A 10,383-nucleotide genomic window follows, 5' to 3' on the forward strand; every position below is an offset into this window, starting at 1 on the left:
AGGGCTGATGTTTGGAGTATTCATTGCAGTGTAGCCTAGTTTTACACCATCCCAGCAGGGCAAAAGACTCGGGCCGGAGACAAAATCATTCCGGCCGAAAGCCCGGCTCTGGTGACATCAATGCTAGAACAAGCGAATCAATTCCAGTCTTGAGTGACCGTCTTGTAAATATTGGTGCGTGAGCAGTTTATAAACCTACATACGAAGATTCCCTGAAGTGCCCCCAACAACGGCTGAGCAACTACAGCTTAGAGGAGTCGCCACGCAACACTGGATGCAGTTAGCAAACCTTGGAGCAGGGAAGGAGCTGAGCTTTCCATGTTGTCAGTCTTTGTTGCTCACAGGAAGTGTTGAAAACGGTGCCAACAAACCAAACAATAAGGGAAGTTTGTGTGGGCAACAAACTTCTGTGAGAAACCATATTTGTGAATTTTTGACCTAGCATATAGGCATAATTTATTGTACATTTGGAATGGTTTTAGATGTATTTACTAGACTGTACTCTTCTTGAACATCTATGCTCCTGAAAACAGCCTGGTCTATAGACTAGACATAACGTACAGTGGGGGAAAAAAGTATTTAGTCAGCCACCAATTGTGCAAGTTCTCCCACTTAAAAAGATGAGGCCTGTAATTTTCATCATAGTTACATGTCAACTATGACAGACAAAATGAGAAAAATATCCAGAAAATCACATTGTAGGATTTTTAATGAATTCATTTGCAAATTATGGTGGAAAATAAGTATTTGGTCAATAACAAAAGTTTCTCAATACTTTGTTATATACCCTTTGTTGGCAATGACACAGGTCAAATGTTTTCTGTAAGTCTTCATAAGGTTTTCACACACTGTTGCTGGTATTTTGGCCCATTCCTCCATGCAGATCTCTAGAGCAGTGATGTTTTGGGGCTGTCGCTGGGCAACATGGACTTTCAACTCCCTCCAAAGATTTTCTATGGGGTTGAGATCTGGAGACTGGCTAGGCCACTCCAGGACCTTGAAATGCTTCTTACGAAGCCACTCCTTCGTTGCCCGGGCGGTGTGTTTGGGATCATTGTCATGCTGAAAGACCCAGCCACGTTTCATCTTCAATGCCCTTGCTGATGGAAGGAGGTTTTCACTCAAAATCTCACGATACATGGCCCCATTCATTCTTTCCTTTACACGGATCAGTCGTCCTGGTCCCTTTGCAGAAAAACAGCCCCAAAGCATGATGTTTCCACCCCCATGCTTCACAGTAGGTATGGTGTTCTTTGGATGCAACTCAGCATTCTTTGTCCTCCAAACACGACGAGTTGAGTTTTTACCAAAAAGTTATATTTTGGTTTCATCTGACCATATGACATTCTCCCAATCCTCTTCTGGATCATCCAAATGCACTCTAGCAAACTTCAGACGGGCCTGGACATGTACTGGCTTAAGCAGGGGGACACGTCTGGCACTGCAGGATTTGAGTCCCTGGCGGCGTAGTGTGTTACTGATGGTAGGCTTTGTTACTTTGGTCCCAGCTCTCTGCAGGTCATTCACTAGGTCCCCCCGTGTGGTTCAGGGATTTTTGCTCACCGTGCTTGTGATCATTTTGACCCCACGGGGTGAGATCTTGCGTGGAGCCCCAGATCGAGGGAGATTATCAGTGGTCTTGTATGTCTTCCATTTCCTAATAATTGCTCCCACAGTTGATTTCTTCAAACCAAGCTGCTTACCTATTGCAGATTCAGTCTTCCCAGCCTAGTGCAGGTCTACAATTTTGTTTCTGGTGTCCTTTGACAGCTCTTTGGTCTTGGCCATAGTGGAGTTTGGAGTGTGACTGTTTGAGGTTGTGGACAGGTGTCTTTTATACTGATAACAAGTTCAAACAGGTGCCATTAATACAGGTAACGAGTGGAGGACAGAGGAGCCTCTTAAAGAAGAAGTTACAGGTCTGTGAGAGCCAGAAATCTTGCTTGTTTGTAGGTGACCAAATACTTATTTTCCACCATAATTTGCAAATAAATTCATTAAAAAATCCTACAATGTGATTTTCTGGATTCTTTTCTCCTCAATTTGTCTGTCATAGTTGACGTGTACCTACACAGTAAATTCCATAGTGTTAAATATGCAGTGTCAAAGTACATTGACTCTTACAGAGTTATTACTACAACAGTTGGAGTAAGATACCGCCCAGTGTTGGTGAAAAAGTACGTTGTTAAAAGACGCAGTGTCAGACGTACTCTGGAAAGCTCCGCCCACCTACGACTCGTCTCAAACGGACCACACATTTTCACGGCGCCATTTTCTTCATGTGGAATGACTGCGGTAAGTTTCTCCTAAGCGACTATACACACATTATTTGTCATTTTAACAGAAGCAGCATTTAAGAATTACTTTATATCGTTGCTAACAGTGCACTCTAGTTGGTTTTAGGTCTTAAAATGTCGAATTTTAAAAAGGCTAACGTTAACATGTTGTGACTGACTTCTGTCCAGTCCATGTGCCAGCAGTATTAAGCTAACGTTAATTAACATTAACTGACGAACATAACGTTCAAACTAGACAATGTCAGCCCGATTTATTGTAAGTTATGTTAATACAACGTGGAGGGGGGATTGTGTACTTCTTGTTAACGTTCAGATATTACAGGAACATAGCAAAGACTAAGGGGAGTTGGCTAAACTAGCTACAGTTAGCTACGTTAGCTTGACTGGCTAACTATGTGCGGGTGGCATGGATTTATTATGTTAACGGCGGGTAGACATTAACCTTGGACACTGCTTAAGCGGTGTGCCTTTATTTTTTTCCTGGATATTATACAAAATGACTTTCGGGTTTCAAAGCAGCAGCAGTACTGTTAAAATACTTAAGCACTATCTTAGCACACACTTATGGTGTAACGTTTAGCTAACATTATTCAATTCAATGTTATTTATATTGTCAAATCATAACAAGAGTTATCTCAAGACACTTTACAGACAGAGTAGGTCTAGACCACACTCTATAATATACCAAGACCCAACAATTGCAGTAATTGTGCGGGCAAGGCGGTAACATTAATGTTACAAGGATGAAAATCAGACGTTATCCTTTTTAATGTGTTTGACAGTAACTTCAATTTAACTGGCCATTTCTGCAAAAGTGCTGATCATTTCTCAGCACTTTGGTGGCTTGAAACAATATTTTTTCTTATATTTGAGGAAATACTGCTAAAATAAGACCATCAACTTTTTAACTGTGAGAAATTGTACTGATACTATTTGCAGGGAGCATGCTGCTTAAAGCTAAACTTGGAGATGTCCAAAAATTTGTCAGAATAACTGAGCCAAATCTGAAAGACTTTTTGATTGCAGGTAAGAATTTGACAATGTTAGTAATAACTGTCTGAATTTAGCTGTTTAAAATTGATATACTGGAATATTCCTAAAATGATGGGACATGTTAAGTTCTCAGGTTTTTGGAACTGGTCCATTTTTGTACGTCTAAATTTCTTCTGTTTTGCCCTTGGTAACTACACTTTAATTGTGGATGCATTGCTTAAGGTATAGTTATGATGCTACAAAAAAAAACATTTTAATCACTTAATAGTGTTTGTTTAAAACCTATTTTATAGGGTAAGGTAGGTGTACACAGTGAAATTATTATATAAATAATGATTTACTTTTGTTTACACAAGCTTTTATCCCTGTTTTTTCTAGCATTTGCAAAGTTTGGTGTCCCAGCTGTAACAGAAGGTGTGAAAATTGTTGACAGTTCAGGGACTGAATTGGATGATGATGTTTTTGAGGATATTATAAAGGATCCCTCAACTGGGGTGCTAACCATCAAATATGACTCAAGTTTGTTTCAGTTAATTAGACTAATTAATGAATACGTTATTTCTTTGTTTTATGAAGTTCATGGTGTCTATTAAATAAGTGTCTTAGATTATGAGGGAACTATATATAATTCTTTTTCTTCTAAAAATCATGGTTAGAATCTGTCTCCATGGTGGCCTCTTCTGAGCAATCCCAACCATCATCCCTTGATACCTTGGACTCTGAGGATACAGTCATTATTTCAGATAGCCCCTCCAGAAAACGCCAGAGGCTGGATACAGAAGCCAAGCAAGTAAGACAATTCTGACATTTTAAATTCTGTTCTTGAATCTGTTCTCAGAGAATTAAAATTACATTAATATACATTGTAAATTACATGGTTTCAAAACATTTTTGAAGTCCTGATTAGGGATGTCCCGATCAAGTTTTTTTAAAGCGCCCTATCCGATTAAAAAAAGTATCTGCTGATATTGAGTCCTGATCAGATACTTTTATTTATTTATTGATAATACAGTGCACACTTCGAGTACATTCAAGTTATTGTCGCTGTCTGGAGGGAGTTTCTTACCATTATTGGCTTTTTCATTGGATTTTTGTAGCACTTGCAATCTTTGAGATTGGATCGGGACATCCTCTGACATCATATTAGTTTATTTCCAGTTTATTTGCAGTGGACATAACATGCAGAATTGTTATGCATTTTGTTTTAAGTTGGTGGAATCAGCTCTTACCAACAAAACCGGTGGGGAACGTATAATAAATGAATACAACCGAACCAAGTCCTTGACGGATGAAACAAGACGCAAAATGGTGAACATGCTGGCAGCTGACATGACAGAAATGAATGGGTAATTTGTTAATAGTCCTTGTGTTCTCAATCTGTAAATCTAAATCTGAATCTAAGTGAATATGACTGCACAATCCTTTCTTCTTCAATTTTGCAGTACATCTCCACCCAGACAGGTGAAAGAAATGTATGCCAAAGGAATAGTGACCTTATTCCCGTACCTCAGTGACCCATTCTCTAAGAATGGCTATGTGAGTTGCACACAGTAATAGTTGTAATGTTAAATATTATTGGAAGTTTTTGAATCCTACCAGACCATGTTGTTTTCAATGAAGTATCCATTTTTGTTATCCTTTCATCCTTCAAGGAGCATTATTATGATGGCGAGAGTGGAACTGGGTACTTGGCCTGGAGGATTAAAACTATTCAGAGAGGCACCGCCAAAGACAGGCGATCATCATTCGGAGGTAATACTGGAAAATGTATGGAACAAAACAGTTGCTAGATCAATAATTGCATTTGTTGCACTATTTCTCAGACATATAGTATAATGTGTAACTACATCCTTCAATTCTGCTAGCTCCCTCCCTCTTAGCAAATTTAAAGAAAATATGCATCAGAGACCTACAAAGGACTGTGACATAAGGGGGGGGTTGCCTCGACACTGACTGGTCGAGGCAACCCCTGGCAAACTGGCCTTGCAAACTTTAGGGTGATTTAAACCAGTAGATGGCATTTTCATACATTTTTCAACCCACAAACTGCAGATTTCATAAATTGTGAAGAAATAATGTCAATATTAACACCAGCATTGATGCAGGGCTCCACACTAACTTTTTGTCTTGGTTGCACTTGTGCGCCTAACTTTTTTATTTAGGTGCACCAGCACAAAATGTAGGTGCACCCAAATTTTTTCCTTGCGTCGCCATTAACGCCACAATTTCAAGGTCACCTTTTTATCACGCTCCATATACATTCATATATATCATGTAACCACCCCCCCCCCTTTGCTGTCCTCTGCCCCTCAGATGGCCAACACCTGTAATTTGGCCTTCTTCCCATTTGGCCTTGGCTAAACCAGCTTGCCACACTCCCTAGCATCAAACATATCATTCATATCATTTAGTTTACAGCTCAAAAAGTATATTTTACAGTGGAGTACTTCCTTTAAAAGTTAGCCAGGCTACTAAAACTTTTGACATGATTGAAATTTTCCCGTGTTGTGTAGAATCAGCCAAAGGATCAACTGGTGAAGACATGTCTGGAGGACCGACTGTCAGACGAGAATCCCAGTTTGTTCCAGAGACTGCCCTGACTGATGATGAGTGCAACAAAGCAATCTCACTGATGAAACATTCTGCTGATGCAGACACAATCAAGAAGAAAATGGAACTGACGTTTGTGTATCGCCGCAAAATGATCCTCGACCCCCAGCAGTCAAGCAACATACTGTCTGAGTTTCCACGTTTTAAAGACGTCAAAAGCTTGGTAATTATGTTATTTTGAAAATACTATGACAAGTGAATTGTTTTGTAAGACATTGTAGTGATACTAGCTAGCTAAACTAGCACGCAATACAATTTGATTGGCTGTCAAATAACTGAAATTGTCACCAACACCACCCCACTCCAGGTTGAACAGGATTTTGTTCTAATGTTCGGAGAGGATACCTCAAGCAAGCTTCTGGAAAGGTGGCCGGTCACGTTCAAGAAAAAGATCATCAAACAATGCAGAAAGCTTCCATCCACAAGTGAGCTTGAAGAACTCTTGCTGGCAGCTGATCCTCCTGAGGATGGCACTGAATTGGATGTTGACTTTGGTAAGATGCTTGTAAGCCTACCTTTTGTGTTGTATTGCAATATCAACATTATGTGTAAACATTTAAATATCAACATAATACTAAGAAGCTGGATCTGTGAAAGATTTACGAGTACGTTCTGTAGCAGTATATTGAACAAAACTTTTGAGATTTGACTCAGCCCTGTGGATGTTTTAGTTAGAGAACTTCTTGTGATGTAGAACTGCTGTCTGTCTGGGGGTCTTTTGTAAAGAAAACAACGTAACTGAAGTGTGTTAACATTGAACTTGTGTTGTTACAGGTTGGGACAGTGATCTGTCATCGGTTTTACTGCTTATACACCTGATTCCACCCTCCGCTCAGGGTCGGAAGAGACCAGGAAAGGTTTCCGCATCCCAAGCAGAGAAACATCTTGTGGTATTCAAGAAGGTTTGTATTTTTTCTAATTTGTGGTATGAACACCTAATATTAGGCTACAAGTATTCATTCAATATTCATATTCAATAAGAGTAGTGTATTGGCTCTTTCTGCATATTCTACAACTACTTGGCCATTAACTACAGTTTTCCCTCATTTGTCTTCGCAGACCGGAACAAACATTCAAGAGCATCTCGATGCCATCACTACTAGCGCTCAGCCCTATCTCCTAGCTGTTGGAGTTAAGAAGAATGCAATCCACCAGTTCTTCATCATTATCGACAAGAATGCCATACCTTGCAGGTCAACCTCTTCTCTTGTTGCTTTTGACGAACTATTTAAGGCACATTTTGTGTTTGGCACATCCTACAACACCATGCTCCACAACATGTACACTTTCATCCAAACTACAGTGTACAGCATCGATGCTGGCAAGGTCAAAGAGAGCCCTCGTGTTGCTGAAATCAGGGCGAGGTTACTTCATTAGTGCTTGAAGTTTCTCCTCGAACATGAAGTGTTTTGTTTGTCAGGCTGAGTTATCGAGTTCAAATATGCTTGTTAGGCATTTACGATTAGTTCACGGTTACTTGCCTGGAAAAAATCTCCGGCTTAAATGTGCTCAGACTGGATGTGGCTGTGCGTTTGGTACGTTTTCTGGTTTTAGGAAACATTTAAACACAAAACACACTGAGTATATTGACCAACAGGTTGACCCTGATGTTTATTTAAGCAGCATTGGAGAGGCAGTGACCACTAATGTAGAGGAGACAGCTACAACGTCACGGACAGTTAATGAACACGAGGTAGCCACATCTACTCTGTTGAAAAAGTCCAACAGGAGCACTCTAGATATGTGTGCCTCTGCTGTTGCACAACTAAAAGCAGCTGGATTAAGTCAATCTACTGTAAATAGTTTTGTTTCCTCCATGGAAGAAGTGTTTTTTGAGATTCAAAGTCAAGCTACAGATGCAGCTTTGCAGTGCTTATCTCCACAGGAAACTGAAAATAAGAACAGAATAGAACAATCTTTGCAAAAGTTGGAAAACCCTTTCACACCCTTAAATTCAGAAGCTAAACGAAATAAACACTTCAAAGAGAAATGGGGAATCGTAGAACATGTTGAAAAGGTGCTTGGCACAAGATTTGACAGCAGAAGAAACAAAACAACTGGGACATACGATCAGGTCGTTGTAACTGACAAGTTTGCATATATTCCTATTTTAGAAACACTAAAGGCCATTTTTCAAAACCCAGAACTTGCAGACATGTTCAAGCCCAGGCACATGCCCAAGGAAGGTGTGTATGCAGACTTGAGAGATGCCGCCTATTTTAAAAAAAGTCCCTTATTCTCTATAGAAAAAGATGCCATACAGATCCAGCTATTTTATGACGACTTTGAAACAGCAAACCCCTTGGGGTCTAAAAAGGGTATACACAAATTAGGTGCTATATACTTTACATTAAGGAATTTTCCCCCCAATCTTTAATTCATCATTGATAAATATTCATTTGGGTGCTCTTTTCCATGCGCAGGACATCAAGCGTTATGGTTTTAATTTGATACTTGAGCCACTTGTCAGTGATCTTAAAGTACTCGAGACAGAGGGACTTAAAGTTCCCAGATTGAAAGATGTGATTCACGGTACCATAGTTCAGGTCACTGGTGATAATCTTGGGTTGCATGGTTTATTTGGCTTTGTGGAGTCATTTGGGGCAAGGTATTGTTGTCGTTTCTGTCTCCTTGAGAAAGATTGTTTTCAAACTGTGTTCTGTGAAGATGATCCAAAAGTTGTACTACGAACTATCGAGATGCACAAACTGCACTGTCAAACTTTACAAACAGATCCTACACTACCTCATATCTATGGTGTCAAACGCATTTGTCTGCTGAATTCACTACAGTATTTTAATACAGCCAACAATTTTTCTGTAGATATAATGCACGATATTTTAGAAGGAGTTGCTCAGTTTGAAGTCAAACTTGTCCTGCAGTACATTAAGGAAAACTTCCTAAATGCTGAACAACTGGCTGGTAGAATACATGCTTTTGACTATGGATACAATCAGCAGCGAAACCGTCCACCTAGAGTAAAGTTGTTTGATGGAAGTAATGATTTGGGGTTGAATGCTATACAGTCTTGGTGCTTATTACGTAATATGCCTTTGCTATTTGGTGATTTAATACAGTCAGATGACCAGCACTGGCATCTTCTACTTTTGCTTCTACACATTGTTAACATTGTATTTTCCCCAGTCCTTACAGAAGGCATGACCATTTACCTCAAACATTTAATCATTGATCATCATCAGCTCTTCAAGCAGTTGTTTCCTGCAATCAATCTCTTACCAAAGCATCACTTCATGATTCATTACCCTCGTAATATAAAAAACATCGGCCCAGTTCTGCACATGTGGTGCATGCGTTATGAAGCTAAACATAATTTTTTTAAGAAGCAATTAAAAAGCTTTAAGAATGTAACAAAAACATTAGCCAAAAAGCACCAAAGTTGTATGGCAATGTATCGAGAGTCCTTTAGCAAGGAAAGATTAACTTTAGGTTCGGGGAAGATGGTAACACTTAGTGAGCTCAAAGAAGGTCCCGAGATTGCTTTAAAATGTGGGTCTGTATTGTCTACCAGTGTGTTTTCTGCCAAGTGGATCAAACATCATGGTACAGAGTACCGCCGTGACTTCATTATCTGTACTGAGGTAGCATTTGAGATGCCTGTATTTTGTAAAATCAAAATTATTGCTGTGAAAGATGACTGTGTATTGCTCTGTGGAAAACTGATGGAAACAGTGTGTTTTGATTACCATTACTATGCCTTTAAGGTCAGGATGCATCCAGACAGGGTTCAAAAGGTGATCAACATTACTGAACTGTGTTACTTTAAACCTTTTGATGTTCAAATGAAGTATGGAACGACAGATTCCTCCTTGTATGTTGTTCCCTATTGCCATTTTATGGAAACCTAAGGTCAATGTTTTAAAAAGGGATTTGTATTCTTAATATATTTTAGCCTGACATAGTTGAGCTGTTAATAAAAATTTGAAATGCATTATTTTGTGGTAAGTTGTGATTTTTACTCACTTAATGGAGTATTTGGTGTAATTTGACACTAAAAAAGTGTAAAATGAATACTGCTGAGATTTATTTCCGTGACACTATACGGTGTTAGAATTTGACTCTATTTGAGCTTGTTTTTCACTGCAAGATAGTCAATTATCAACACAATAGTGTGTAACATCAACACTTATCAGAGTTATTTTAACCTTGAGTGTCAACTCCATGCAGTGTTAAACTGGACTGGAATCAAACTCAATCAGAGTTGATTTGTTATTTTAGAAGAGTAAATGATTAACTCTTCCAAGGGTAATATTTACACTCTCCAGTGTTATTTAACCTTTAGTGTAAAATTAAAATAACACTATTCAGTGTAAGCGAGTGTTAAATTTTTACTCTATTTAGAGTTAATTTAACTCTAAAATGTTAACACTATGAAAAGAGTCAAATTAACACTATTTCAGGGTGGGACCATATACACTCAGAAATAGTGTTAAATTTAACTCTTTAAGTGTTACTTTAACACTTC

The 10,383-nt window shown here is 39.0% G+C and overlaps 1 protein-coding gene across 4 annotated transcripts; it reads left to right on the forward strand.

Annotated features, from left to right (window-relative positions):
• Window positions 1-2,087: 2,087 nt before the first annotated feature.
• Window positions 2,088-9,849, forward strand: LOC121540633. Of its 4 annotated transcripts, XM_045222959.1 has the most exons (11): window positions 2,088-2,295; window positions 3,237-3,323; window positions 3,669-3,704; window positions 3,947-4,080; window positions 4,500-4,636; window positions 4,733-4,826; window positions 4,943-5,042; window positions 5,804-6,063; window positions 6,208-6,394; window positions 6,675-6,802; window positions 6,960-9,849. In XM_045222959.1, the coding sequence occupies exons 1-11, from the start codon at window positions 2,280-2,282 to the stop codon at window positions 7,275-7,277; spliced, it is 1,497 nt and encodes a 498-aa protein (XP_045078894.1). In that variant the 5' UTR covers window positions 2,088-2,279; the 3' UTR covers window positions 7,278-9,849. The 4 variants fall into 4 exon arrangements, with proteins under 4 accessions (XP_045078894.1, XP_045078895.1, XP_045078896.1 ...); XM_045222960.1 differs by lacking the exon at window positions 3,669-3,704 and having other exon boundaries at window positions 2,089-2,295; XM_045222961.1 differs by lacking the exon at window positions 3,237-3,323 and having other exon boundaries at window positions 2,089-2,295.
• The last annotated feature ends 534 nt before the right edge of the window (window positions 9,850-10,383 follow it).

Source organism: Coregonus clupeaformis, chromosome 10 (assembly GCF_020615455.1).
Source record: "Coregonus clupeaformis isolate EN_2021a chromosome 10, ASM2061545v1, whole genome shotgun sequence".
Taxonomy (NCBI): domain Eukaryota; kingdom Metazoa; phylum Chordata; class Actinopteri; order Salmoniformes; family Salmonidae; genus Coregonus; species Coregonus clupeaformis.

Excerpts from the sequence above, each read along its gene's own strand:
- LOC121540633 (XM_045222959.1), top strand. Across the intron at positions 3,324-3,668 it reads GAAAGACTTTTTGATTGCAG|CATTTGCAAAGTTTGGTGTC; the intron begins GTAAGAATTTGA and ends TGTTTTTTCTAG. Across the intron at positions 4,081-4,499 it reads TGGATACAGAAGCCAAGCAA|TTGGTGGAATCAGCTCTTAC; the intron begins GTAAGACAATTC and ends TTTTGTTTTAAG.